At 52.5% G+C, this 27,204-nt stretch overlaps 12 protein-coding genes across 12 annotated transcripts; 9 read left to right on the forward strand and 3 right to left on the reverse strand.

Annotated features, from left to right (window-relative positions):
• Positions 1-175: 175 nt before the first annotated feature.
• J3458_016821 (uncharacterized protein) lies at positions 176-820 on the forward strand (the record flags this gene model as incomplete). The annotated part of the gene is made up of 1 exon (XM_007810985.2): positions 176-820. One exon carries the CDS (start codon positions 176-178, stop codon positions 818-820), a length of 645 nt encoding a protein of 214 aa, XP_007809176.2.
• A 1,266-nt stretch (positions 821-2,086) lies between these two features.
• cyp6_1 (Peptidyl-prolyl cis-trans isomerase-like 4) lies at positions 2,087-3,614 on the forward strand (the record flags this gene model as incomplete). Its single annotated transcript, XM_007810986.1, has 2 exons — positions 2,087-2,166; positions 2,222-3,614. 2 exons carry the CDS (start codon positions 2,087-2,089, stop codon positions 3,612-3,614), a joined length of 1,473 nt encoding a protein of 490 aa, XP_007809177.1.
• Positions 3,615-7,141: 3,527 nt separating this feature from the next.
• J3458_016823 (uncharacterized protein) lies at positions 7,142-7,624 on the forward strand (the record flags this gene model as incomplete). Its single annotated transcript, XM_066121010.1, has 1 exon — positions 7,142-7,624. One exon carries the CDS (start codon positions 7,142-7,144, stop codon positions 7,622-7,624), a length of 483 nt encoding a protein of 160 aa, XP_065973942.1.
• Positions 7,625-7,977: 353 nt separating this feature from the next.
• Positions 7,978-9,161, forward strand: J3458_016824 (uncharacterized protein; the record flags this gene model as incomplete). The annotated part of the gene is made up of 3 exons (XM_066121011.1): positions 7,978-8,019; positions 8,087-8,194; positions 8,247-9,161. The coding sequence occupies 3 exons, from the start codon at positions 7,978-7,980 to the stop codon at positions 9,159-9,161; spliced, it is 1,065 nt and encodes a 354-aa protein (XP_065973943.1).
• Positions 9,162-10,381: 1,220 nt separating this feature from the next.
• PMI1 (Mannose-6-phosphate isomerase) lies at positions 10,382-11,773 on the forward strand (the record flags this gene model as incomplete). Its single annotated transcript, XM_007810988.1, has 2 exons — positions 10,382-10,525; positions 10,592-11,773. 2 exons carry the CDS (start codon positions 10,382-10,384, stop codon positions 11,771-11,773), a joined length of 1,326 nt encoding a protein of 441 aa, XP_007809179.1.
• Positions 11,774-12,210: 437 nt separating this feature from the next.
• J3458_016826 (uncharacterized protein) lies at positions 12,211-14,831 on the forward strand. Its single transcript, XM_007810989.2, has 2 exons — positions 12,211-12,673; positions 13,257-14,831. Exon 2 carries the CDS (start codon positions 13,404-13,406, stop codon positions 14,442-14,444), a length of 1,041 nt encoding a protein of 346 aa, XP_007809180.2. The 5' UTR covers positions 12,211-12,673; positions 13,257-13,403; the 3' UTR covers positions 14,445-14,831.
• Positions 14,832-15,719: 888 nt separating this feature from the next.
• Positions 15,720-16,813, forward strand: ARF6 (ADP-ribosylation factor, Arf Arf6). The gene is made up of 2 exons (XM_007810990.2): positions 15,720-16,227; positions 16,552-16,813. Exons 1-2 carry the CDS (start codon positions 15,978-15,980, stop codon positions 16,758-16,760), a joined length of 459 nt encoding a protein of 152 aa, XP_007809181.2. The 5' UTR covers positions 15,720-15,977; the 3' UTR covers positions 16,761-16,813.
• Positions 16,814-18,655: 1,842 nt separating this feature from the next.
• SSN3 (cyclin-dependent protein kinase) lies at positions 18,656-21,702 on the reverse strand (the record flags this gene model as incomplete). The annotated part of the gene is made up of 2 exons (XM_066121012.1): positions 20,712-21,702; positions 18,656-19,980 (listed from the first exon to the last, which is right to left on the reverse strand). The coding sequence occupies exons 1-2, from the start codon at positions 20,800-20,802 to the stop codon at positions 18,656-18,658; spliced, it is 1,416 nt and encodes a 471-aa protein (XP_065973944.1). The 5' UTR covers positions 20,803-21,702.
• J3458_016829 (uncharacterized protein) lies at positions 21,332-21,688 on the forward strand (the record flags this gene model as incomplete). The annotated part of the gene is made up of 1 exon (XM_066121013.1): positions 21,332-21,688. The coding sequence occupies one exon, from the start codon at positions 21,332-21,334 to the stop codon at positions 21,686-21,688; it is 357 nt and encodes a 118-aa protein (XP_065973945.1).
• Positions 21,703-21,805: 103 nt separating the features above from the next.
• ARP2_3 (Arp2/3 complex subunit, actin nucleation center) lies at positions 21,806-23,540 on the reverse strand. Its single transcript, XM_007810992.2, has 3 exons — positions 23,426-23,540; positions 22,893-23,312; positions 21,806-22,802 (listed from the first exon to the last, which is right to left on the reverse strand). The coding sequence occupies exons 1-3, from the start codon at positions 23,445-23,447 to the stop codon at positions 22,072-22,074; spliced, it is 1,173 nt and encodes a 390-aa protein (XP_007809183.2). The 5' UTR covers positions 23,448-23,540; the 3' UTR covers positions 21,806-22,071.
• Positions 23,541-23,686: 146 nt separating this feature from the next.
• J3458_016831 (uncharacterized protein) lies at positions 23,687-24,594 on the forward strand. The gene is made up of 2 exons (XM_066121014.1): positions 23,687-23,833; positions 23,897-24,594. The coding sequence occupies exons 1-2, from the start codon at positions 23,723-23,725 to the stop codon at positions 24,548-24,550; spliced, it is 765 nt and encodes a 254-aa protein (XP_065973946.1). The 5' UTR covers positions 23,687-23,722; the 3' UTR covers positions 24,551-24,594.
• Positions 23,687-26,353, reverse strand: HGT20 (Belongs to the major facilitator superfamily). The gene is made up of 2 exons (XM_007810994.2): positions 26,228-26,353; positions 23,687-26,087 (listed from the first exon to the last, which is right to left on the reverse strand). Exons 1-2 carry the CDS (start codon positions 26,330-26,332, stop codon positions 24,630-24,632), a joined length of 1,563 nt encoding a protein of 520 aa, XP_007809185.2. The 5' UTR covers positions 26,333-26,353; the 3' UTR covers positions 23,687-24,629.
• Between the last annotated feature and the right edge of the window lie 851 nt (positions 26,354-27,204).

The following is a 27,204-nucleotide window of genomic DNA, read 5'->3' on the forward strand; positions in this document are numbered from 1 at the left end:
CATTAGGTCATTAGATTGCCCCCCCCCCCCCCCCCCACCTGGCCAATCGCCCCCAGCAACATTTTGAAGTCTGCACGGTGACAGCTATTACACCTGGAGCTGGCAACGGCTGAACAGAGTGGACTCCTTTTCTGCAGCTCGCATCCTGCATCGTCGCAACGAACACCCCCCGCTCATGGTGCCGTCTGCCTGTTGCCCAAGACCGACGACCTTCAATGGGCTTGTTATAAAGAGCTCCGTGTCTGATTCAAATAAATCCTCTTGGCTCCCGCTGCGCTCCTTCAAGGCAAAAGAAGCACTCATACCGACCCCCACGCTTTCTCTCCGCACAGTCAAAATGACCTCGACCAAGACACAAACCTACAACTTTGCTCTGCAGAAGTATATGCTTCTGCAGGAGCAGCATGAAGAGCTCTCCAGCCACCTCCAACAGATTCGGCCGCGGAAGGCGTCAGTGACAGGCGTAAGCGTCTCAACTCGATCATCTAGCACATCGTCGATATCTACATCACCAAGGCGATACTCGGGGAGCGGTGAATGTAAACTTGGTCGCAGTCGAGCCCCCACCGGCCGAGATGCTGCTGGCCCCGGGTCACTGGGCACAATTCTGGACGAAGAAACCATACATGCCATCTCCGCTGAGGAGCAGCGCCTATTTGACGTCAACGAGAGCATCAAACGTGCATTGACAGAACTCCTCAACTGTGACGCAGTGCGCGGCAACAACTCGATGCGCATGTGGGCGCAAGCCAGATTGATGGAGACGGAGAAGGAACTTCGCTCAGGTCGCCGACGCAGGAGCTCTCCCTGCATGGAGTAAGCTGCCGGACGCCGGTGGCAATCGCTTCTGGAACGTTTCTCTGCCTGATTATTGTTGCTAATACCCTACTTCTCGCATTGGCGCTTCCCTTACATGGTATCTTATTGTTTGCAATTACGGCGTTTATGGGCAGTGGAAACAGAGGTCAAGGGCTTCTTGGGTTAAAAAGCGATGTAGTGGCATTCACCAAGGCCTCACAAAATGGCGATACATAACGTCGTGAGGATATTCTTTGCATGGCGTTTCTCCTCCTGTACTGCAGTGGGAGGCAAAAAAGTATTGAACCAGATCAGGTACCTGGCTATCGCGTCCCACCAGACAATATAATATACTGCAGCATATCACTAGTGTTTTCTTTTTGGTGGGCAATTATATTCTGCCACAGACTGTATCTACCCTGTGCTTCTGACAGCATTAGCTGCTGCGTTGCTGCGAGCATCCATCGTCCTAGTAAGGTGTTCTACGATGCAGGTTACTAAATCTGTACTTTTGGAATTGAAAGGTCACTTTGTTTGAAAAAAATATGTCCCAGTTTGTGACGGATTGCTACCGCCCAAGACATCAATGTGACGACACCGTTTTGGCTTGACTGCCCATCAACGGAGAAGTGGAACACAATTCTGGAGACGGCACGCTAGGCGCTTGCCAAGAAATGCTTGGCTTTGAATGTTAATGGTAGCTTAGAACCAACCATTCATTCACTGAGAGTGTGGCATCTGCGCGAAATCCGGCAGTCCCCTTTCAAACAGTGATTTCTGCCAGCATTTAATCCGCTACTGTCTCTGAAGCCTGGTATTAAGGGCATATGTCATCCTATTAATATAGTGGTGTATTCGTGACAAGACTGTAATATGTGCGCGAAATCCTATAATCCCCTTACAAGTACTAATCTCTCCTCTACTCGCATTGAATCTACTCATATATTATAGCCTGATTTTGAAAGCGTACCTCCTCATTAAGGTGTTTGTGTTGAATGTTGGCTTTTGTCCAGACATCACGTGAGACCATCCGCCACCTCTCGGCAGAATATCGGCAGATGGGTCCACATCCGACAGCTTTGGGATGTTGCAACCGCTGTTGATTATTAGCTAGTTGTTTGAGAAATTGCTGTGTGAAGCTCTACGGCGACGTGCACCTCAACGTCAAAACTCTTGCACGACGCGTCCATGCACATCACCGCTGTTTATGGGCGGCGTTTTGGAACTAACAGCAGAAGCTTCATCTAAAATCATCAGCACTGGCCAGTTCTAGCTAACACTCATCGAAATGTCGGTTCTCTTGGAGACTAGCGTTGGTGACATTGTCATCGACTTGCTGGTCGAACATGCGCCAAAGCTGTGTGAGAAGTACGTCACCCGCCCAGGTCTTTTGTTAATCAAGTATTGCTAACACTACGAGCAGTTTCCTGAAGCTTTGCAAAGTCAAATACTACAATTTTTCTCCAGTCCACTCTGTGCAAAAGAACTTTTCATTCCAGACCGGCGACCCATTAGGGCCACTGTCCAAACAATCCGATGGAGGCTCTTCAATATGGGGTTATATATCTGGAGACCCTTCGAAGCAATCATTCCCTGCTTTTTTCCATCCGAAGCTGAAGCATCTTGAGCGCGGCACAGTTAGCATGGCCACGGTTCCACTCTCCACCGACCCCGATACGCGCATTGCCGCCTCCCAATTTCTTATTACTCTTGGGGAAGAAACAGATTTTTTAGACGGCAAGGCCGCTATATTCGGCAAAGTCGTGGAAGGATTTGATGCCTTGGAAAAAATCAATGAAGCCATTGTCGACGATAAAGGCTATCCTTTGATCGACATCCGAATCAAGCACACCGTCGTACTGGACGATCCATATCCGGACCCTTCCGGGTTAAGGGAGCCCAGCACAAGCCCTCCACCTACGGACTCTCAGTTGAAAACAGTACGGATTGCTGACGAGGCAGCTTTGCACGAGCATGACGGGGTAGATGAGGCTGAGCTGGAACGCCTGCGCCGTCAAACCGAGGCCAACGCCCAAGCCTTGACTTTGGAAATGATGGGAGACCTGCCATTTGCTGAGGTGAAACCGCCAGAGAATGTTCTTTTTGTCTGCAAGTTGAATCCAGTCACTGGCGATGAAGATCTGGAGCTAATCTTTGGCCGATTTGGCAAAATCTTGAGTTGCGAAGTAATTCGAGACGCTAAAACAGGAGACAGCTTACAATACGCATTCATAGAGTATGAAGACAAAGCGTCTTGTGAAGCCGCTTACTTCAAAATGCAAGGCGTCTTGATAGATGATCGAAGAATTCATGTTGATTTCTCACAGAGTGTCAGTAAATTGAGCGATGTTTGGAGAAAGGACACAAATAGCAAACGACGAGCAAATGCTTCGCGTGGTGGTTGGGGCGGCGTTGATGAACTGGAAAAGAGAAGGCAATACCGAGCTGAAGTGGACGCTCCACAGAAAAACAACTACGGCATGGTTTATGGTGATGAGGAGATGAAGGGACGTCATGAGCGGAGCGGACGAAGGGACATCCGAGGAGAGGATCCCTCAACAGTGGGAGAAGATCGGCGAAATGATCAAGGCTCTCGAAGCCGCAGCCCGCGCACACGAGAACGAACTCGTGATAGGCAGCCGGGCCGGGGGGACGTCCATCGTCGTGGGGACAGAAGAGAATGGGGCCGTAGAGATCGAAATCCTACGTACAACGACAAGGACAGATACAGACAAAGAGCCAGGGATAGGGATCGAGGTGAACACCAAGACAAGGATAAAGAACAACGTGACGACTCGTATCGTCCAAGGCGATGAAATGAATCTACAAGTTGAGAGATACATATTGGGCGCGTCTTACGAAACAGATGTATTGCCCGACATCTGATGTTGTTCCTCGAGGGGAATTTTGAATGCTCAGGACTCGACTCGTCAATACCCAATCACAACAGTGGTATTCGTGCTACTCCGCGCACTCTGAACATTGTCTGGAGCAAGCCTCACTGCACCATGCAAGGTGGTCAGAACGACCTACTTCTCTGACCGCCAATGCAAACACGGCAAACGCCATGCTAAATTGGCGTGTGACGTGTCTTGTACACTTCGAGCAGTCACCAATCGAAAAGACATCGCAGAAGGGAAAAAAAAAAAAAAAAAAAAAAAAAAAAAGAAAAGCACATGTGACCTCAGCATCTTTGGTCGGGGACCTGAGCAATTTGGCCACGCACCAAGTAATGTTTCACAAACTGAGCCACCCAGCGGCTTGAAATCGCCGACAAGCGAGAAATACAGACGAAATCATCCCCTGGCTGCTGGTTTTGGCCCCCAGTCTTTCCGAAACTTCGGCATAAGGGCTGGCAGCTGTTCTAGTCGACTGAGCAGACGCGGCCCATGGCATCCGAAAACAGCAGCCCTTCCCAATCTATTGGCAGGTTCAGTACTGTTCTTGCTCCATATCGGATAGCCTCAGCCCTCGTGTGGTGCGCCGACTGATGCATGTTGAAGTCTAAATATAAACAAGTGCATGCTCGTGTCGGATAAGTGGTCTATATGACATCACGGTAGAGCTTGTCCGGCACATTCATCAAAGGGACACTGGGACCGCACTCAAAATCTTCCCTGTCATAGGGATGACTGAATGCTTACTAAGAGAAACGAACCTCAAAATTTATTACCATACTCAGGAATATGTCTGCGTGTTGAAGGGCCATGTTGACGGTAATGCAGCGACCAAGAAGATTTGGCGAGAATCCGGCATCATACCGAGACAAGTTGCGGAGCCGCTCAATAGCCTCTGGGCCCTGGATTCACCGAGTCTGGGGTAGCCGACCGAGTTAGCACTGCAATTTATGGAAGAGATTTAACGGTCACATTTGAAGTCTGCCCCGGCGGACATCCACCTATGTAAGCTTGCTTGTCTGGATAACCAAGGCGGCCAACTGCATATTGTCGATATCTGTCAACTTGATAGTACCAGGACGTCAACCCCAAAATACCGCGAACAATCAAGATCAGGGTGGCCAGCCGGGGCAACATCGACACAACATCTCAATTTGGATACCGCTAGCGACTTTTGACAGGCATCGGAAAAACCTCCAGTCGTGGCCAACCCTGGCTTGTGTAGCTAAAAGCTGTTTGGATAGAGGACGTACGCTAAATAAGTTAACACGATGTTTCTGCCCTGGCGTGCAGCTCACATCGAGTTTCGCATGAATAGGCCGCCAAGCTTGTTACGCCTGCAGCAATGGATGGCCAGCAACGTCTTTTCGGAACAAAATTAACCGAGAATGGAATGGCGGTGATGACATACATGCAGACCCTCGACCCCCCGGTTTTCAATTACGAACCTAGGGAGTAAGAAGCTTCCCCTGGTGTCTTGCATGGTGGCTGCGGATGCTACTGTTGTTCCCGAACTTCTTTTAGCCCAGACTGACCTGGGATCTTGCTTCCATGGTTCGAACACAACCCTGGTCATCGAACTTTCTATCCAGCTAGCCTTATTGATACAGCAGGATTGCCTACATGAAGGAACAAATTGCTGTGGCGGCGGAACCTGGATAGGGGGATAGCTACGACCCATGCACCCCTTGGTGGCGCCACCCCTAATGCTTGTACGATGACGGTATCGGCCCTGCTTTCTCAACTTCGTCTGTGTCGCTTCATGAAGCATGCCCCTTAGCCTCGAGAAACTGTTTTTTTCTTCTGAACGGCAAACAGCGAGCATGCAGTAATCCTTGACAGGAGAACAAAAGCTTCAGACCGAGTGGACAGCGAATCCTGCTGCACAGACGAAATCAATCTTGCCTACATTCCTTCCCAGTACCTAGTGTGGGGCTGCTAGTGTTTGTTCCCAAGAGCCTCATCCCGGTTCAGCGTTTTGGGCGAGTAGGTCTCTCGGATTACCCCGACAGCTCAACGGCGCAATCCTTCGTCCAGTGGCCATGGACGCCGATTGGAACAATGATGGCGTACTTATGTAGCAGTGACAAGCTTCTGTTCTTACCCTTTTCGTCCGTGTTTGGCCCATCTGCATGGCTCGCACGTGCCAGAGCGATGGCAAATGCAGATATGACCTCGTACAAGATGAGTGCCCTGGCGATGATATGTCTAACGAAGCTTGGACATGGTGTATTTTTTGCGCCCAGTTATCAATTACGGAACACGACGCTGACGCGCCTCACGCGGTCTCTTTTTGCCACTTTATTTCACGTCCTCCAAAAAAAAAAAAAAAAAAAAGTCACCTATATCTGACCTTCTTGGTCAAAACAGTTACACCAAGAATAGAACACTGCAAACGAAATGAATGACTTGGGCGAGACAAGAGAAGATGGCACCACGTTTTGGTCTTCAGCCAGTACGGAGAATGCATTAGAGCATTGGCACATGAGGCTTGGGCCATTGGTCTGTGTGACCACATAAGCAGCCTTGGTGTGGATGGACAGCCAGGGTGCGTCTCAAGACACACCGACACTTACTGGCATTTGATGCAGAGAGGAGCGTTTGACATCTGCCGAGTTTGCTCATGGACTAGCGTTGCTGCCAATATCCAGGCTCCAGCCAAGTTCAGTATGAGCGTCACGCGGCTGACTCTATCATGAGTGCAATTTGCAGCATCTTGTTGAGGTCAAGGTCTACGTGTATATCAGACAAACAGTGTCCCTCAATGTGATTTCTTCGCATGCTGTGTAACCATTTTTCAAGGAATTATGGTAAGGAATAGACTGGCAATCGAATAGACGTCTCGAAGAGACGCATATACCAACGCCGCTATTTGGTAGAAAGGCTGATTTGCGGTGCACCACTCAGTAATGACGTACTCATCTTCTTTCATTACCTCAAGCGAGATTCATGAAAGTTGCTGGAGTGAATGCTTATCAAGGTTCACCTTGGTATCAAAGAGATAGATGATCCGCTCTTTCGGCATCTTTTCTTGCTGGCGGATTCATGTTGCCTACGGGACCTTGCTTCATACACCCTCAGAATCGTTGCTTCTGCAACCAGGATTGCATGCTAGCATGTCAGAGAAAATCTAAGTCTGCCAATCTGCCGGGTCATGCATTAGATCTACCGGGGCTTTTGCTCACATTGCGCAGGGCGCCGAACTTCCTAGCGGCCGCAAAGAAGCATGCTTGGATGCCGTGTGGCATATGATAGAAACATGCCATCCTACCGCATGTACGTAACCGTCAACCACCACCCGGGAACACCGCGATGAACAGACCATGTGTCCAATCCACTTTGTTTTTGGAGCAGAGACGGCAGGCCCTTTGCAGTCAAGACAAACGAGATAATGAACAGGGGGAGCAATAAGCACCAGCTAGTAAAATTTGCCTCTGAGCGAGTTGATGGATGCGGTGTTTCGAGGAAGGGCCGGTCCGTGGTTGGGCAACATTGGTGACAAACATCGGAGAGACTGGGGCGATGACGGAGTTGTGCAATCGGATGGGAATCCATTGGACGCGTCGGACATGATCCGGCGGGTACAAACAAGCTATCATCAGACTCAGGGTGTTTTCAGGACCTCTTATCCGTCGTACGGCCGACGTATAACAACAGGGCATAGCCGCAACACCCCGAGCTCTCCATGCTACTCCCTCCTCGCCTCAGCAATAAGTTGGCCACTTCCTGCTTATTACATCTGGCTCAAACAGCGTGGAGCCTGCTTGCCAAAGGTTGTAACAATCTCTGGCATCTATTCTCTAAACTTTGTTCGTCCTCTTCGTCCGCTTTGGCGTTTTGCGTCTGTCATCATCTCTCCCCTTGTTCTGAACAACCCGAGACAATATCCGTCAATTTCAACTACACACGACCGTCTCCCTGTGCGTTAACCTGCACGTACATAGGCAGCTGTCACAATCGGAAGCTTGTGTCGACCTTGACAAATGCTGAGCATATGTGTGACACCAAACTGCTGATCTTGCAACAAAAACATCATCACCATCATCATCATCCTCACTACCGTCATCGCTGCACCATTAGTTGCACGCCTCTGCTTTGATTTTGTCTACTTCTTTGAATCCTCGTGTTCTTATCCCCCAAGCCTTACGAAAAGATCCGCGTCGTCGCAACAACGTTGCTTCTCTTGACCTGAACAGACAATTTGAGACAACCTTGCTCGCCCGCCACTGTTGTGGGTGAGAAAAGCTTTGCAAAGACGAACTATTCCACAGACTGCGGCAAAATGGACGAATCACACTCACAGAGAAAACGGATTGCTGTTGCGGTAAGCTTACATGGCTTGGGAGGCCGACTTTGTCACGGTACGGATAATTGGCTAACGCGATGACAAGTGTTTACGCTGCCGGCAGCGAAAGATTCGATGCAGCGGAGACAATGGCACAGGAGACGCATGCACCAATTGTAGAAATGCTGGAGTTGAGCCATGTCAGTTCCTCAGAGTACGTTGCCCTGGATCTGCAGTGTGGTGAATGATTCTTACATGATGGATAGGTTTCGTCCCAAGAAGTCCAAGGTGTACGATCGACCGGCTTGTACAACATTAGCGTGTCGAGAAAGTATTCCGGCCGGAATTCCATTGCATCCCCTGCTCTAGCGAGCCCGTCAATCTACACACATAACATGATGAGTTTTGTCGGGCAAGACAGCCTGGGAGATCAAAGTGACATGGCTTATGGCAGCGGCTCGAAGCCGTATCACCAAGTCCAGGAGTGGACGAATGGATATGGCGACGACCAACCCATGGATTTCGAGACAACTCACCAGGGAGCGCAGGGCAATGACCATCAGTATATGATGGGACCATATCGCTCCGCGGTCAATCCAATGGTAGTGAGAGGCAACAGCATGGCATACATGGACGCCTGTGGGGGCTATGGCTACAACAATGCGCCAGGCCGACAGGCGCCTGCAGGAGATGCCGGTTACTCTTTTAGCAGCGCGGTTCCTTGCTACTCTGAATCAACCGTTGGCAATGGGGAGAAGATGGCATCTTTATCCTCGAGTCGCTCCAGACCAGGTTCTGAGAGCACCATTAGCCGTCGAACATCGGCTGTTTCGAATGGGACAGACCATTCCGGACTCATGGATATCAGTGGCAGCAACTATCACGGTTACGATACCAGTGCTTTGGCCTCATATCATGGAGGCTCAATGGATCGTAGCACGGACATGTACACTACTGCTCCGCCGGTAGACGAATTTGGACAGGGAAATTCGTTGAGATCTTCTCTGCCGGGATTCTCCTACCGATACACAGATACCACGCCAGAAGGTGGGGTCGTTCCTGTACTGGACGACCATCAGTATCTTGTCCAGGGTCGCGGATCGTATCTCGGAACGATTTCACCAGCAGAAAATGGCACCATAAACTGTCGAGGGAACGCTTCTGCCGGCCTTCACAGCTGAGCAAGAGTGTCATCCAGGATCGAATCTGGGGAGATGGGTCGGCTCGGCCTCCCGGATTCAATGTGTGTTTTCTCGCCATTGATTTTACATATTTTAAAAACCCCGAATTCATTGCTGGGCGGCGTCTTGCGTACCATTTGGTCGGAGGTACTATGGATCTTTGCAAGCTGAGAGCCAGCCAAAAGGACAGGAAGTCTGCGTGTTGAGCAAGCCTGCTGGCGCTCAGCTTACCTGACGAAAAATCATGGGTCTCGATTGGCGAGCTACTATTGAAGACGCCATCACCTGGCGCTTCACTGAGCGCTAAAAGGCAGAGTGCATCTCGGTTCAGCTGCAAGTTGGCCATGTGGCGGACCTTGGGGGCATTGGTTGCGGTTTCCCTCGAACAAAGTCAACTCGCCTTCATATATTTTGTCACGTTCCCAGGAGGCGCTATATCTTCTGTACAAGAAACCGTGTAGAGCTGACGTCGGCATGGCGAAGTAGGAGGGCTTTGGCTTGCAAATATCGGGAGTCATGATGCGGGAGTTCTGAGCAAGAGCTGGGCGGATGGATGTTGGGCCTTGGGCCATGCAAGTGAGCAGACTGCGGACTCGAGATCCCAGTCGTTTACTAAGACTTGCACGCGGAACATTGGAAAGGCGTGGGGGATGATGATGGTGATGACGACGATGATGGATGATGGTTGTGGTAAATGATGTGGTACAGCACGGTGTTGGTCACATGGGAGCTAGATCCGAGGCCCGGTTTAAGGTTGAGGACGTGGCGTGGCGTGGCGTGGCGTGGCTATGTAACTACCTAAGTATTGCAGGAGCTCCCGTCTTGTGGTAGAATAGCCAATTGACAAAATGGGTTGACGCGCCGGGGCGGATTGGTGAAGATGGATCAAGCAAAGAGGCCGGTGAAGGCGGATTCTGGGGTGCAGATGTCGAGGTGCAATGTTGAGGCCCATTCCTATTTGGGCAACGTGGCCGGCCGCGTTCAGTAATTAGCGACGCAATCCTTGGCGGGGTACGATGAGGGGAAGCTTCACAACTTGGCTTCATGTTGCCCGACCCGTCCCCAAGTTGCCAAGTTTCTGGAACTAGACGTGCTCCTTCGCTTTGGGTCTTTCTTTTCTTTCTTCTCCCCCTCCTCGATACCCAACATTGATAACGCCATTCTCTGGCGCCTTTCACTGTCAAAACACCACCGCGGCTACCAACGTCGTCAACACCAGCATGCAAGTCCCCCTCTTCCGCCTCCAGTGCGGCGTCAATTCGTACGAATGGGGCAAAAAGGGCAGCCAGTCTGCCGCCGCAAGGTTCGCGGCTGCCACGCCGTCGGATGAGCTGAGTATCCAGGCCGACAAGCCATACGCAGAGGTACGACGCATGAGGCCGGCAGGCCGCGACTACAGAACATAAGACAAGCACTAACGGAGTTGATAGCTCTGGATGGGCACTCACCCCTCCAACCCTTCCAAAGATCTCAAGACCGGCCGAACCCTCCTCGAACTCTGCTCCGAGAACCAGCAGCTCCTCTCGTCATCCGTGTCAGCCAAGTACGGTGCCAAACTGCCCTTTCTTTTCAAAGTCCTCTCTATCAACAAGGGTCTCTCCATCCAGGCCCATCCCAATAAGAAGCTCGCCGAGCAGCTACACGCGAGGGATCCAAAAAACTACCCGGATGATAATCACAAGCCGGAAATGGCTATTGCCATTACGCCGTTTGAGGGACTCTGTGGGTTTAGGCCTTTGAGTGAGATTGCTCACTTTTTAGAGACTGTAGGACCGTTGAGGGAGTTGGTTGGCGATGAGGTGAGCGGAGAGTTTGCCAAGATTGTCAAGGGCAATGATGAGGGTGGTAAGAAGGCGGTGCTGAAGAAGGCGTTTGGGGCGCTGATGGCCTCTTCGGCGGAGGATGTCGCCAAGGGCATCACGAAATTGATCGGGCTGGCCAAGTCGCAGGGCGCCGAGTTTGCTTCGGGAGGCGTCGAGTCTACCAGTGGAGAGGTTCTGTCAGAGCTCGTCACGCGTCTCCACGGGCAGTTTGGAGAGGACATTGGCATATTTGTCCTCTTCTTCCTCAACTTTGTCAAGCTGCAGGCTGGAGAGGCGCTGTTCCTTGTGGCGGACGACATCCACGCCTACCTGTCGGGCGACATCATCGAGTGCATGGCGGCATCAGACAATGTGGTCCGGGCAGGCCTTACGCCCAAATTCAAAGATGTCACGACGCTCGTCGACATGCTGACCTACAACTACGCGCCCATCGACGAGCAAAAGATGACGCCTACGGACTATCCCTACGCGACCATGAACCGCGCGGCGTACAGCTCCGGCTCGGCGGTAGACCTGTACGACCCGCCGATTGACGAGTTCGCTGTCGTCAGGGCGGTGCTAAAGGGGCCGGGGGCGAAGGCTACGTTTGAGCCGCTGGAGGGACCTAGCATTTTGATTTGCACGAATGGCAAGGGAAAGATTAGCGTGGGACCGACGGTCCATGAGATCAGAGAAGGATACGTCTTCTTTGTGGGTTCGACGGCGGAGTGTGTGCTTGAGGCGGACGGGGACGAGTTTATAACATTCAAGGCGTTTTGTGAGGTGGAAGGGGCCAGGGAGAGGTTGTGATAGGTTTGATGGATGCGACGGGTGGGATGTAATGGAAGGAGCCAAAAACAAAAGGGACGATACAATATTATTATAATGCCGTATGAAATTGCTACCATGACCTGAGACGATGTCATGGTGTTGACTTGACGGGCGGCGGAGTTGCGTGCGGTGCCCCAGAACACAAGTGGGCAAGGCAAGTACAGAGTACCTAGACATTTTGTGCGTCTGGTGGTCAAGTGCCAGGCTTTTCACTGGCCGACAGCGGACCAGACTTGAGGTCAGTAGGGCACGAAGTACCGAGTACAACGCGGGCGCCGTATCCCTTGACATCATTTTTGGGCTCGGCCTCGTGTCTGGTGCTGCAGCTGCCCCTCCCACCCTTTCTTTCGACAGCTGGCGCCTTTCGTGCAAAGTACGGAGTAATCTGATAGCATTTAACTATAAACGCTGACCTTGCACCCCCTTGTTGACCTTGCTTGCCTTGCCTGGCCACCCCGTCTCGACCTTGACTTTCCATCACGACGAGAACCACAGCTACCTACAGCTGGGGTGCGTTTCCGTCCCCATCTTCGTCCCCATCTCCGTCTCCGATTTATTCGAGTTGCGTGGCTCCATCACAGTGCAGCAGCGAGACGGCCCTTTCTCTTTCCGCAATAGCCCTGGCAGGGCGTGGGTCATTTACCGTGACATTTTCTGGCGTTGGCTTTGGACGGCGTTGCCATTGCCACGGTTGCGTTTCTAGCAGGGACAGACCGAAAACGATACTGCGAGGGAAACTGCAACATTTGAACAGAGTGCCGAGTCTTACTTGCAGCTCCCCCAGCTTGATTGAGTCTCGAGATCCATACAAACCAATCGACAAGCTCCCGAGCTCCAGGCCCAACCACTTGCGCTTTCACTTTCTACCATCGACGAAACGTATGTTGACTGTCTTTTTCTTTCTTGCCTCCATTCTTTTTGACTTTTGGCTTTGATCTTGTGTCCTCCTGCATCGATTGAATTGCCTTTTTATCACACAATTTGCATCTCGACTCGCATCCGTTGGCATCAATGCATCCGCATTCTCTACCTGCATGTGCGCTTTATCTTGGCTTCGTTCCTGCATGCATGGCTGGCTGGCTTGCTCTTTGCGTTCCGATTTGAAGCCGAGTCACTACCGAGTCTTGTTACACCATTAGTTGCATTGGTGCGCACCTTGCACTTTGCAGCAGTCCGCAGAGAGAAAGCGTCTATTGTCTCAAATTCTATAGTTTGAAATATTTGATTTCGCGCTTCCTGCCCCCTCCTTTGCTGTCTTTTTAGCTTGGCTGCGTTTTGCTTCGCCTCTGTCTGCTTCGGCTTGACCCTGCAGCGCCGCGCCAGGGACAAGAAAAAAAAAAGGGCGGGAGAAGAAGACGAGACGGTAGCTTTACAAGACGAGCATTGTTGGACCCGAGCTCCGGACATAAATTGGGATCAGCTATTGACATTGGACCTCATCATGACTGACAAAAAGAGACAGCGCCGCAACGAACTCGACAACCTCCGAGAAGACCTCGGCCCTTACTACCATCGACCCTCTCCTCGCTCCGACTCTGTCGACACGGTTAGCAACCACAATCGCACCAACAGCGGAGGCGGCATCACTGGCAGTCCAGGCAGTGGCATCATGTCGCAACGCAACCGAAGTGGACGCGGGACCAACCGCAGCAATGGCAACAATTCTCACGGAGAGGAGGCCCAGATATGGGACTCGTGCAAGAGTCAGCTCGCCGAGATTGTCTCTGGCATCAATGCCGAGAATGACAACCTCTCGGAGCTGGTAGACATGGACAAGAAAGTCGGCGCCACCGACCCGGAAAAGATCCCCAACGATTCACTGAAACAGATGGAGCAGCTGTGTCGCAATGGCGTCAAGTTCTCCGAGGCAAACGTCGCCAGTATCAAGGCCGTCATGGAGCAGCTCAAGATTATGCGCGCCGTTATTGTCGCCAAGGAGCAGGCCGAGGGCGGTTCGTCTGCACCCACGGGGAAACGAAATGCGCGAGACAGTGCAGCAGCAGCCGCCGCTTCGTTGTACGATTTTGACGGAGCTGGGGACTCTCCGGTTCCCAGTCCTATTGGTGGTTCCTCGCGAAAATACGGCGACCGCTCAAGCAACCGAGATAGAGACAGCATGCCTCCCAAGGCCGACAGTGTAGAGCCCCAGGGCTCATCGGGAACGGGCAATGGTGGCGGAGCTTCAGGATCGACTGCTTCCGGTTCTGCTGCCGCTGCGGCGGCGGCCGCTAGCAACAAGTCCAAAGTAGTGTTTTCTAAGGGTGATGCGGTGGCATTCAAGCCCAGGACTGGCGGAGAAGGCGTATCGGACTGGATAATGGGCGAAGTGGCTCAGGTTCTAGGCGAAGGCAAGAGCCGGCGGTACAAGGTGCTGGATATCGAGCCCGACGACCAAAGCAAACAAAAGGAGTACCGGACGAGCGCAAGCAGCATGATTCCAATCACGCCCGAGAGCCAAGCGAGCACCCTCAAGGACTGGGAGTCTGGGCAGGTGGTTTTAGCCTTGTATCCCAACACGACGACATTTTACAAGGCTGAGGTTCACAGCATGGACAGCCAGGGGCGCGTGGCTCTCAAGTTTGAGGGAGAAAACGACTCGACGACACTTCAACAGGTGGAGCGACGGTTTGTGATTGAGTATCGGGCGTGATGTTTGCTGGGTCGGGATCTGTAGATTTCTTGCATGAGTAGTCGGGTCTTGGATCAGGTCTCGAAGTCTCTTTGGCGTATGGGGGGTCTGGTGTGTTTTTGTGATAGCAGGCGTTGGCGGCAAGGACATTGTTTTGTGTGTCTATCTGGTGTCTATGGGGTAGGTTGGACGATATCCATAGTGCTTTATTTGGAGCTCAGGCATGGCCGTCACGGGTACGTGGTGGGCAGTTGCTATGAGGAAGCCAAGGCATTATTTTACGAGCATTGTCAGCGTCTGAGTGTCTGGTGACGTTGTGACCTATGGTCTATGGTCTAGGTACCAAACTCGGTACGGAGTAGTCATGTGTCCCTTTGAATGTGCGCAGGTGCCACAGTATCTTGAGAATATCTTTCAAGTAATAGGTTTATCTTGTATTAAATTTTGTTTATACTAAGTATAAACTAATATTATATATATGTAAGATTATTAATGCTCTTCTTATTATATTATTTTTTGATATATTCAAATATAAACGTATACCTGCGCATGTAAAGAGATTTTATTATCTGCCTTACTTCGGATTGACGCCGTCTTTCATTTTCCAAAGTGGATATGGGCCACCTACCCCTGTCTGTTGTGTGGCTGCCCCTGCGTCAGAAACGTGCGAGAGTCCTTAATGTCGTTTTGCGCAATGACCTTGGCGCCGTCGGGATGCGGGCGGGCCATGTAAAATCATTGGTGAGGCGGTCCAAAGTGTCAAAAGTCAGGTTTTGCCATGCGACAAGTCAATCTTGAATGCAGCCAGCAGCCGTTTACCGAAGGCAACTGACGCAGATCAAAGCAAACGTGCTTCCGAGACCGCGCTGCCTTCTCGGCAAGAGAACAGCAAATTCCCAAGAGTTACTACGATACCGTCGCTCGGTGCGGAGCATCATCATGTTGGGCGCCGTGGCAGGAAAGCACAGGCCGTGACGCCTGACCCGAGGGCTTGGAACCCGCCGCCGTGGCTGGCTGCGACTGCGACCGTGACATTGCCGTTGCATTTGTTTATATTGATTTTTGTCTTTTTTGCAATCAACATGAGGCGAAAAGCATGTGTCGTGCCCTTTCCCTCTCATGGGGCACGTTTCATCCAAGTCTAAAGTTGATGGACAGGGGCAGCCTCCCCCCCAACCCCCCTCCTCCGTCTCCCTCCCCACCTGGCCGAATAAGGGCTGGTACAAAGGTACATATACTTACATGGTCTGTCAGGTACCCGCGTTCCCCCCCCCCCCCCCCAAAAAAAAGGAACATGGGACATTGTAGCCACTGAAACCACCCAAAATCCTCTGGTCTCGCGACCCTTTTTCCCGACCTTTCAAACCTCTCCTGTGCTTCTCTCGTGGCTTTCAAGCGACGCATTTCGAACCCTCGCGTCACCTCGGCTGCTGGCTCGTGCGTAAATCCCACGAATATATACCCCCGACAGGCCCTGTACGCTTTCCCTATTTTTCCTCCTTTGCTGCTCGGCCTGGACAGACGCTGCGGACAAGGGGGAACCTTCTGGCAACCATGGGCGGACAACTCTCCAAGGTCATGGGCCGGCTGTTCGGGTCCAAGGAAATGCGGCTGCTGATGCTGGGGCTCGACGCCGCGGGCAAGACGACCATTTTGTACAAGCTCAAGCTGGGGCAGGACGTGACCACCATTCCCACCGTGGGCTTCAACGTCGAGACGGTCACGTACAAGAATGTCAAGTTTAATGTGTGGGATGTGGGTGGCCAGGATAAGATTCGTCCCTTGTGGAGGCACTACTACTCTGGTACGTTCTTTCTTTTCCCCGCTGCGCTCGACTTTTTTTTTCCCTTTTCCTCGCTGCGCTCGATTTTGGGGGGAGGTGTTTGTGTTTGCTTGGGGATGGGGCCGGGAGGCTGAATCGCTTCGCGGCGATGGAGCGAGGCTTGAAAGGCCTGGAGCGTAAACTCTATGCTACGCCGATCGAGCTAGGCGAGGCCCCTAAAAACCTGAGCGTGTGAATTACATGCACACGCCGTTCGAGCGCAGCGAGGCCCCAAACCCAAATATATGCCCACATCGTTCAAGCGAAGCGAGGCCCAAATAGGACTTCAAACTGACTTGGATGCAGGAACCCAGGGCTTAATCTTTGTTATCGACTCGTCGGACCGCGGCCGCATGGAGGAGGCCAAGCAGGAACTGCACCGCATTATCAACGATCGCGAAATGAAGGACAGCTTGTTGCTGGTGTTTGCCAACAAGCAGGATCTCAACGACGGTACGTACGCTTTCCTCGTGCCCACGTTGCGCAGGGGCAGTCGATCCAAGATGGTGACTTGATCGGGCGAAGCAAGGAGTCAAAACCAAGCCTCAGTCATGATGGAGCGAAGCGCGGACCCAAAAAGCTAATACGATACAGCAATGGACCCAAAACAAGTCACAGAAGCCCTCGAGCTCTCCAAGATCAAAGACAAGGCTTGGTACGTCGTGCCCAGCTGCGCCACCACCGGCGAAGGCCTCCTCGAAGGCCTAGGCTGGCTGTCCACCAACGTCAAGAGCCCTCCCGCCCCGGCAAAGAAGTAAACACCACGGAGCAACTACACAAGCGCCGACCATCACATCTATAGCAGCCCGAGCCGGCACTCGCAGCCCCCCTTGCGCCCTGCTGCGAAGCAAAGGCACACAAGTGCACGCCACAGCGATACGCATCGTCACCGTGGCGTTCGTCATGCCAGAAGGAAGACGACCGGCACGTGCCCAAACCCACCCCATCCATCAAGCGGCGGGCTGGTCAGAACTCTGTACTCTATTCCTTCACGATTATTAATTCTTTGTTTTTGCGCTTGTCTATTTGTCGCATGTAATCCGTTTGTTTCTTTTGTACGAATACCCTAGCCGGGCGGAGGAAATGTGGAATTCAAAGAGCGACATGTACCCTGTTGGCGGAGAGCGTTGTAATGAATACATATAATAATGGGAGGAGAACCAATACAACGGTGACGAAATGGCTGTCTGCTACACGTAATTCGTCGGACTACTGCATGTCTGAGTTGACCATGTGACACGGTCTGTCTCATCAAGCATTGTTTTTGAACCCGCGCCGCTCTACGTATCCTGCCACGGTGTACATGTGAAACACGGCCTTTACGGGCAGACCAAAGCAAATATAAACATTTGCTCCGTTTGTACCCATTCTTCATGACATGTTGCGGATGCTATTATACTGGCTACCGATACCCAAGCTATGCTACAAAATGCTTCTCATCACATGCTTCCTTTTTGAAAATTACAAGCTCTCGGGTAGACACGGTTGGATTCGACGAGATTCGGCTGGTGGAAATTTAGAGCAAAGGACGCCCATGGAATAAACGCAACAGGAGCAACCAGTCTAGGACGCCCCTCGGTCTAAGTAGGCGCCTGGTTCGTGGAAATGTGCCGTTGTTTAGCAGCACGTTCAAGACATGCTCTGCAAGGTCGTATATGTGCCCGCCTGAATCTGAGCCCCCTTGACCATCCCTTCGGAAGCCCATGTTTAGGCTCACGCAATGCGTTGCGTCAGATTAAAATATATCGAAATACTCGTTACGTGCGGGCTGATCACACCTCCTCTTCAGTGCAGTGACGCTGTTTCTTGATTGCCCATGATTGGCGCCTTGTTGACCGCTTGTGCGGGTGTTGGGCCAAGATTGGGTTCCAAATGTATATCCGGCTCCTCAGGCCTAGTTGGATAGGGGCCCAGCAGGGGTTGCAGAACGATCCTTCGATCGTGCCCAAGCTGGGGGGATATGCGATATTGATGCCCTACAATGGAGCATCTACCTGGTCTGCTGTAGGCTACACGTTGAACCCGAGGATGATACTTGGGGCGTAATGGACAGGTGCTGGGACCAGGAGCTGCAATCGCATGGCGCCATGCTGGCTGCAAAGGAGCAGCGAACACGCTTGGCGTGATCCAAGGTGCAAAAGGCAACTGTCCCGTCAGTTTCCAAGGTAGCTCCCCAGTCAAGCGTAGCTTGCCTAGGCGCGGATTGTAAGGGGATATAGATGTAGTCTGTTAAAAAGGCATGTCTTTGAATCTCTGGTGTGCGAATATCTCGGTATACGATGGACTAATATCTTGTAACCCCGTCCGTGGGAAGTATCGGTATTGACTGTGTAGATAAGCCCGCCCACTAGGGCCCCTAGTGACTTGTCGCCATGATGATTTCGCCTCCTATTGCCGCAACGGGGAAGCCCTACTCCTTGACACGCTTAGGAGGCCGCAACAACGAATCATCTGGTAGTCCGCTCCTCTTGGTGCCGGGGAGACTGCTTGTGCGAATGTCGTTATCGTCTTGACTGACTCTCCGATGGGGATATTCCACCTTGAGGCCCTCAAAAGCGTTGGTATTGACGCGGTCGCCGGTAGTGAAGAATGTAGACTGGAGTGCCTGAGCAGCCGTGAGTCGCTTGGTCGGGTCGTATTCCAAGAGTCCAGCGAGGAGCTTGTACCCCTCGGCGCCGAGGGATGTCAATGAAGGACCCGACGATGCGCTTTGAGGAGCGTTGGAAATAGTGTTGTAGTACCATTTTTCGAGGTTGGATGTCGAACTGTTGCTGGAGGAATGGCCGTGGTGTTGATGATGATGATGGTGGTGGTGGCTGTGGTGAGAGGGTGGTGATTGCAATGTGTTGAGTTGGTTAAACTCTGGCATCATGGGCAGCAGCGGCCATCTGCTGCGGGTGGGAATGCCCATAATGTCGACGATTTTCTGCATTTGGTTCCTCTGAAAGGGGACCGTCTTCTTACTGTCCATCTTTGCCTCCTCACCCTTAAAGATGGGGCGAAGAGAAAGCAGTTCTGCAAAAATGCAACCCACCGCCCACAGATCAATGGCTGGTGTATAGTGGTATGAGCCGAGAATCAGCTCTGGCGCCCGGTACCAGATGGTGACAACGACCTTGTCACCGCTGAATAAAGAGTGCAGCGGCTTGTCGAATCGCCTGGCCAGACCCAAATCTCCAATCTTGACCTCGCCACCGGAAGTGACCATGATGTTGGCAGGCTTCAAATCACGATGCAGGACCCAGTTGGTGTGCAGGTACTGGCACCCGTTGAGCAGTTGAAACATGATGCTCTTGATGGTGGCCGGGGGGATAGGATGCCGGGGCTGCTGGGTGTGGTGGTGGATGATTTGCAACAAGTCGTGCTCGGCATACTCGAAAACCATGAAGATGCACTTGTCCTCCAGAAGCGTCTCCACCAAGCGGATGACGTTGTGGTGGCGGAGTTCGCTGCAGAGGCTCATTTCTCGAATGGCACTTTGTGAAATACCCGTGTAGCTGATCTGCTCGCCCTCCTTGTCGGGCTTGAACTTCTTGATGGCCACCTCCTGGCCGGCGGTGGCACTGCTGGAGGAGGCTCCTGATGGGGTGGTTGTCGTGCGAACAGCTACCGTGCTGACGCGGCTGACGGCTTTATACACACGCCCATATGTGCCACTGCTGATGAATCCGACAATTCTGTACCGGTCCATGACCCGAAGCCGGGGATGGAAGGCTCCGGGGCGGTCATGGGTATCTGCATAGCGATGGTGAGCTGAGGATGAACTGAACGGGAGCGAAGACGCTGAGGACGGGTGAGGGAACTGCGGTCCATTTCGCATCCGCAGAGGCATGGTGCTTGATGGTGGACAGTGCAGAAGTGAAGGTGAGAGAGAGAGCGAGAGAAGGACAAGATATATCAACGGTGATTGAGGTATGGAGTCGGAGTGCCGAAGACGGCCCAGGCGTGCCTCAACGCGGAGACTCGTTTTTCCCGGTCCCTCACTCACGACGAACAGGACCCGACTAGCTGCAAAGCAATGAACATGGACACAACAGAACGCAGAGCGCAAAGCAATGGGCGGCGAAGGCAATGGACTGGAAGTTGAACGAAGGGTCCAGGTGCCGAGGGAAATCGGCCTGAATGGGGCAAAATGCCAAAATGGCAAAGCGGTCTGGCCCCCCGAGTCCCAAGATGCCACTTCTCACTTCTCTCGCAACTCGGCCCAACAAAGAGACAACGCTAAGACAAGAGCCGCCCGGCCCGAAAGCCCCCCCTCCTTTTTCTTTTAATTTTTAATTTCTAATGTTTTCATTTTGGCTTCTTGCCTTTGCGCCCTTGCGCTTGCAATGTCGGCTGCTCTCTCTCGCCCAACGCCACAAGCATGGGGACAGCGGAGCAATGGACGCCATGAATTGTGGGCGAATGGAGATGGAGATGGAGCCCAAAGGCAGACGACGCGGAGAAGTGAATTCGTTTCAACGTACCTGCAAATGCATCCTGGACACTCCGTTTAAGGGACTGGTTTCTACTGATGGCGTTGGCGTTTGGGCCAGTTGGCGGGTTCGTCAAGCTCATGCCGCCGACTCAGCGCCGCGTGGCGGGAAGCAACAAGGACGGGTCACGGAACGGGGTACGCACGAGTCGCCCTCGCCGGCTATTGTCGTCTTGGGGACGCTTCGAGTCAGGCCGTGTTGAGCAGAACGGAACCAGAAGGCCAGACGAGCAGTGTGTCGAACAGAAGTTTGCCGGATGCCGCCGCGCCGCGACCATTCGCGATGGCGCAGCCGGTGATGGTATTCCAGCCTCAGCCAAGCTGGCTCCGGGGTGCTTGCACAAGCCTGACCGGGCGCTTCCAAAAGCGATGAAACAGTCTATCGTACAATGCTTATTGTGCCGTGCGCGTGTGCGTGCCGTGCCGTGCCGTGACGAATGACGAGCGGCGAGTGGCGAGCGGCGAATCAATCACTGCCTTTAATCACTGCCTTTGCCGCATACCAGACGATCGAGTCGCCTCGGAGTCAAGTGTGAATAACAAATCTGTACGTATCATCAGTGGCTCATTTGTTGACTTGCCAGGGCTCGGGCATCGACAGCGGAGGCGGCCATGGATCCCCGATTCAGGCATGGAGGTGAGACGGCACCGTGGTGCTGCGCGTCGGCCCAAGCGGAACTGTCTCTGTCGCGAATCTGGTCCAAGTTGCCACCTCTATATCACGAGAAGGAAGTTTTGACAACCGACATTCGGCATGCGCGGTGCGGCAGCAACTTGTCTCGGTGTGGCAGCGCAGCTTTGCCGAATGTCCCCGCCGCCTGCCACCGTCGCACGCTAAAAGCACAAGTGCCGATTAATATGACTAAGCAGCAATGCCAAGATATGCACGACATCCTCGACTTGCAGGACGCAGAACGGAGTAGTACATCTAAACATTTCAATTTCTCGACATCTCGACTATCCCTTTAAATATACGAAATACGCTTATTATAACAGTCTTCTTCTTTTTATAACAGCTTGAAAATATTTAAAAATATTTAAATACAAGTTTTTCAATTGAATTATATTTTAATCTAATATAACAAACGACTTGACTCAACGTGCAGCTCCAAATCGTGAATACGGCACCGCACCACTGCCTTGAACTAGCCTCGTGTGGGCTGGACATACACTTGCACCACACATCACACACAGCACATGCACTTCACGCAGTCAATCATCTTTCCCACCCAGGGCCATGTTCATTGCGCTATGTAACGATTCAACTCATCATGAGCCACCATACAACCAATTCTACTATTGCTTCGCCAAATGACTACTTCTTCTTCTTTATTTTTTGTTTTTTTTTAACCTTATCGCGGTCCTAGCTTCTCCAGCACCCGAGGCCCTTGTTCATCCCACTCCGCCTTGGTCACCCACATGCTCTCCTTGTCAGCCATAATGTTTGCCAACACAGCACCACCAAGGAACACCATGTGTCTTCTCCTTGGCGGGTCTTCTATCCGCACCTTGAACTTGCTCAGCCTCTCGGGGTTGCCCTGCAGAGCCCTCGTAAGCCACAGCTGCTTCAGCTCCTTTTCCAGCCTTGACGGCAGGCCGGGGTACATGCTGCTGCCCCCTGACAAGACAATGGCCTTGAACAGAGAAGCGCGAATGTCCACGTCGGCCGATTGGATCGTGTTGAACAGAAACTCGCCAAGCCCGGGGGATTCGCTATCCACAAGATGAGGCTGGAACAGACATTCGGGGGCTTCGAATCGCTCGCTGCCCACTCGAATAACACGCCCGTCGGGCAGGGTATAATTCTCCACAAGGACCGTAGTGTCTTCGCTCAGCCGCTTGTCTAGTTTTAGGTCGTATGATACGTAGCACAGCTTTTCCTTGATCTGTCGGACGGTTTCGAAATCCGCCGTCCGGTTCAGAGCGTAACCGCGGCGGAGGAGCAGCTTGATGAGGTTGCGGGTCACGTCGCGACCGGCCACGTCTAATCTCTTGGTGAGGTGGTTGAGCACAACCGACTCGTACACCGGAACAATGTGTGTAACGCCGTCTCCAGAGTCGACAACGACGCCCGAGCTCAATCCTGTGTTGCGAAGTCAGTAAAAATAAACCAAGGAAAAAAAACACCCCTCCCCTTCCACATGAAGCCTTCACCACATCATTTACGACGTACCCTGTGCATACAGGGCCAAAACAGCCTGAATAGCCACATAGACACCCCCGAACCCGTACCGGTCAAACATGACCTCGCACATCTGCTCTCTGTTCTTCAGCGGGTTCATCGGCGGCTCCGTCAGCAGAATCTTCTGCCCATTCGTGTCCACCTTGAGCTTCTCGTAAAACGTATAGTCCCACAGGTGCTGCATATCATCCCACTTCTTGACTATGCCGTTTTCCATGGGGTAGCTGATCTGGAGCATGGTACGGGCCGCGGCCGCCTCGTCGCCGCACATGATATCCTTGATGACGACATTGCTGTCGGTTCGTTCTTCAGATCGCAGGATGGGCCGGCCCACGATGGAGGGGAACTGGTGCTCGGGGAAGTTCTGTGCGGCATATCCAACTTTGAGGAAGCCGGTGCCGCCGTCGAGGACTGGCGTGCGGAGTAACTCGCGTTAGCTGCGATTGCTTTCCCCCGGAGAGCGGAGCTTCATAGTAGCAGGCTCGGCACGCTCGTTGCTGGTGAAAACAACAGGGAGAACATACCAATGGGTGGAGTGTTGGCCATCTTTGCGACAGCTCAACAGTAGGACGGGGTGTTGACGAGGCCAAAGCTAGGAAGTTGGTGGTTGTGGGCAGCTCGAAGTGCCTGGATGGAAATACGTCGTCAGCACCAAGGAAGGATAGTGGGGGTTTCGGGTCGATTGTCGTCAGAGGTGGCTCAGCAGCGACGGCGAGGGTCACGTGACCTCCCCGCGAGTGACATCTCCGGGCAGCTTAACGTTTGATGTCATGAACTACAAATAATCCAGATCTGGAACAAGATACTCTGATTTTGTAACAATGGATTCGGAATCGTCCCCTCATATGCGCATACTACTCCTCAACCCCAATTCCTCCGAGGTCATGACCAGAGGCATGGTGCAGGCTGCCAAATCTACCCCCGTATCCAATGTATGAATGCTACCGACATCAAAAAAACATGGACGAGCAGGGGACATGCTGACTCTCCCCGAGTCTGTAGAAATGCACTCCATGACGGCCAGCTCCACGGCTCCACCTAGCATCGACAACAGTGAAGACATCCAGACGAGCACAAAAGTCGTGTTGAGCGAGCTGCCAGCCGCAGATTTTGCACGGAATAACTGGGATGCCATCCTGGTGGCCTGTTTTAGCGTCCACAGCCTCGTTCCGGAGCTGTCAAATTGGTTTGATGGGCCGGTGACGGGCATTTTTGAAGCCAGCATCTTGACCGCCATGGCTCTGCTAAGGCCCGGTGAGCAATGGGGGATCGTGACGACGGGCAAGTTCTGGGAGAAACATCTATCTGAAGGCGTTTATGAATTCCTGGGCGTTGACGCAACAGGTCGCAGCAACAAGTTTGCTGGTGTTGTCACGTCGGGCTTGACGGCAGGCGATTTTCATACCGTCTCACCGGAAGAGGTAAAGACAAAATTGAGCCTGGCCACCAAAGGCCTCCTTGAATCGGGCAACATATCATGTGTCGTCATGGGCTGTGGAGGAATGGCAGGGCTAGAGGACATTATTCGTTCTACCGCAAAAGATGTATACGGGGAGCAGAGAGCCAGGGAGTTGTACATTGTGGATGGTGTCAAGGCAGGTATTATGCAACTGCATCAGAGCATAAATGGCGCAAAAACCTTCAAATAGACGCTGTACTAGAAGTTTTCGAATACAAAATTAATGTCATCAATCGCTAACAGAAAAACAAAAAGGTTTGCTGTCTTGATTAATCCAAACGGCGTGTTCGTCCCCAAACCTCATCAGCATCCTTCTTTCCCTTCGTCTCAGGTACCCGAGCACCGACGAACATGGCACCCAGCGCAGCCAGTCCGGCAAAGAGGAAGTACACCCATCCGGCTCCACCAAACGACTTGTTCAATGCGGCATTGATGATGGGGAAGAACTGGGCCACGATGAATGTTGCAATGTAATTGGCGGCCAGGCACCAGCTCTGAGTTGCTCCAACAGCCTCCTGGCCCACCAGCTCTGACGCCATGATGAAGGGCACTGGACCAAGGCCGACTGCGAAGAAGGCCACAAAGGCAAGAACAGCAATTGCTGACAAGGCCTTGGCACCAAACAGGATGGAGAGCGCCAAGGCTAGCGAGCTCGTACCTTGTCCTACGATGGAAATGAGTAAACACTTCTTGCGGCCTAGGCGATCTGGCAACGGGGCACAAGCAATGGTCATGCCGAGATTGACGGCCGAAATGATAATGGTGAGCTTTGCAGAAGAAACCGGGAGCAAATCGGCGAGCAGGGAAACAGAATACATAATGATGGAATTGATACCGCAAAACTGCTGCGTTAGCATGATTCCGACGACCGCAATGATGGCAGGCCGTGTTTTTACGTCCTTGACAACCTCCATGAAACCCATGTGTCGTGTCGACCCAGAGGTGGTAGGAGACAGTGGCGCGGTTCCATCAGTCTGACCCAAAAGACCTTCTTCCTCTGCCTCTCGAGTAGACGCAGCACCGCCACCAGCACCGGCGCCCCAATGTGAGGTTTCTTCGCGGATATCAGATCCGCTCCCCCGAATGCGCTGCAGCGTGACCTTGGCCTTGGTAGGATCGCCATGTGCAGCTAGCCAAGCAGGGCTTTCGGGAACGACGAATAAGCCAAGAAACTGTGTCGTGGCGATGCAAACACCAATACCAAGAACCCATCTCCAGGCGTGGCCGTAGCTCAAAAAGTAGCCCAAAGTCTGGGTGACGATGATGCCAACATTGATAGAAACTTGGGTCATGGCGCCGAATAGCCCTCGCTCGTCCGGAGGAGAGATCTCGCTGATGTAGAGAGGCACGATGACTGTGGAAGCTCCGGCTCCAAGGCCCGAAATAAGACGGCCAACAGACATGGCGACGACGCTGCCGGCCAACGCCTCGACGGCAGCTCCCACAATGTACAGCAAAGCCGTCATTCTCATTGCAGGTAGTCGCCCCCGCTTGGAGGCAACTGGTCCGGCTGCCAGGGCGCCAGCGAGACCTCCGACGGTGAAGACGGAAGAGATGGTAGCAAAGGCGGCTTCGCTCATGGGAATACATTCTGGTAGCCAGCCAGAAGGCCGTCCGGACCTGTCAGCTTTGCCCGCAGCCTCTTTGATCCAGCCAGAAACGTGGGAGGCAGTGGAGATGGATTTTTTCTGACAGGTAATGACATCTTGAGGTGCGTTGAGTTCAGCCTGGAAATAGTTAGTTTGGCGGTCAAAGAGCGTCCCCTGATGGTGCCTCTGGAGGAGTGGCCGTGGAGTCGTGGGGCTACCAGTTGACGGTTGCAGCCACACGAGTCCAGGGCCTGGAAGGAGTCGAAGCCGACACTTACCAGATGAAAGCCAAACTGTAGCGATGCAAGGGTAGCGATGACGATGAGTACTACCAGATAAGCGGTGATGTCATGCAGGCACTGCCGGATGCCGCGCTCCGCCATTGTTCAGTCGTGAGAGATGATGGTGATGGAGATGAGATGATGGAGATGTGGACATGGCGGTGCTAAATGTACGTACAGGGCTAGTGCGGGCCATCTGATGTCGCTAGTGACGGGACCCACTAACTTACTTACTTAAACGTGACCACATACTACATAGCGAGTCCGAGACATCTGGACGACCTCTGGACACTTCAAAGTTGCCTGGCAGCCATTGCACACCAAAGGGGCTTTCCCCGTTACCCATCAGATATTTGACTCCATGCTGCACCCGACCTTTGATATTTGCAATGACCTCGTGACCTGAGCGATCGCCCAGTTGCGGCGGCGGAGAAAAGGGACGAAGAGGGGCTAAATGCATTTCGGAAACCACGCCTCGAACATTCAGAGGAGAGTGCTTGGTATCAAAACTACGAAAATTGAAGGGAAGAAGAAGTTTTTGGAGTCCCTGTCGCTAGACTGAGATACCCAGGTGTCCCAGCTCAAGTTCTATACCGCTCTCATTGGGGAACCTGAGTCGCTCGGCTGTCCCAGAATCGACCACTGATGTTTGGACCGATATTCACCAGTGCATCGACACACCCACCAAGCGCGACTTTCGAATGCCACCATACGAAAGGACTGAGATGACCATGACGGCTGTTGCGCATGCCTAAACCTCGTTGCACAGGGTATAGATTGGCTCCTAACTCCATTGTTTGCCATTCCAAACGTTGAGGCAAATACAGAACCCATGTTGCGTAAGCACCAGCGTCTCTGCCGGCGATAGGCATACACACTCTTCACCAGTACTTCGCAAGACCCGGAGAGGTACTTTACAATCCAATCATCCAATGCACGTAATATTCATCCATCGCAAAGTACACACCAACATA

Source organism: Metarhizium acridum (genome assembly GCF_019434415.1).
Source record: "Metarhizium acridum strain ARSEF 324 chromosome Unknown scaffold_405, whole genome shotgun sequence".
Classification (NCBI taxonomy): Eukaryota; Fungi; Ascomycota; class Sordariomycetes; order Hypocreales; family Clavicipitaceae; genus Metarhizium; species Metarhizium acridum.

Bases quoted from the DNA above. Each gene is read 5' to 3' on its own strand.
- J3458_016826 (XM_007810989.2), top strand. From the start codon at position 13,404: ATGTCGCAACGCAACCGAAGTGGACGCGGGACCAACCGCAGCAATGGC.
- ARF6 (XM_007810990.2), top strand. From the start codon at position 15,978: ATGGGCGGACAACTCTCCAAGGTCATGGGCCGGCTGTTCGGGTCCAAG. The intron at 16,228-16,551 runs GTACGTTCTTTC...ACTTGGATGCAG, and splicing joins GTGGAGGCACTACTACTCTG to GAACCCAGGGCTTAATCTTT.
- ARP2_3 (XM_007810992.2), bottom strand. From the start codon at position 23,447: ATGGCCAACACTCCACCCATTG. The intron at 23,313-23,425 runs GTATGTTCTCCC...TCCGCACGCCAG, and splicing joins GGCCAACACTCCACCCATTG to TCCTCGACGGCGGCACCGGC. The intron at 22,803-22,892 runs GTACGTCGTAAA...TTCGCAACACAG, and splicing joins TTTGGCCCTGTATGCACAGG to GATTGAGCTCGGGCGTCGTT.
- J3458_016831 (XM_066121014.1), top strand. From the start codon at position 23,723: ATGGATTCGGAATCGTCCCCTCATATGCGCATACTACTCCTCAACCCC. The intron at 23,834-23,896 runs GTATGAATGCTA...ACTCTCCCCGAG, and splicing joins AATCTACCCCCGTATCCAAT to TCTGTAGAAATGCACTCCAT.
- HGT20 (XM_007810994.2), bottom strand. From the start codon at position 26,332: ATGGCGGAGCGCGGCATCCGGCAGTGCCTGCATGACATCACCGCTTAT. The intron at 26,088-26,227 runs GTAAGTGTCGGC...AACTATTTCCAG, and splicing joins TACAGTTTGGCTTTCATCTG to GCTGAACTCAACGCACCTCA.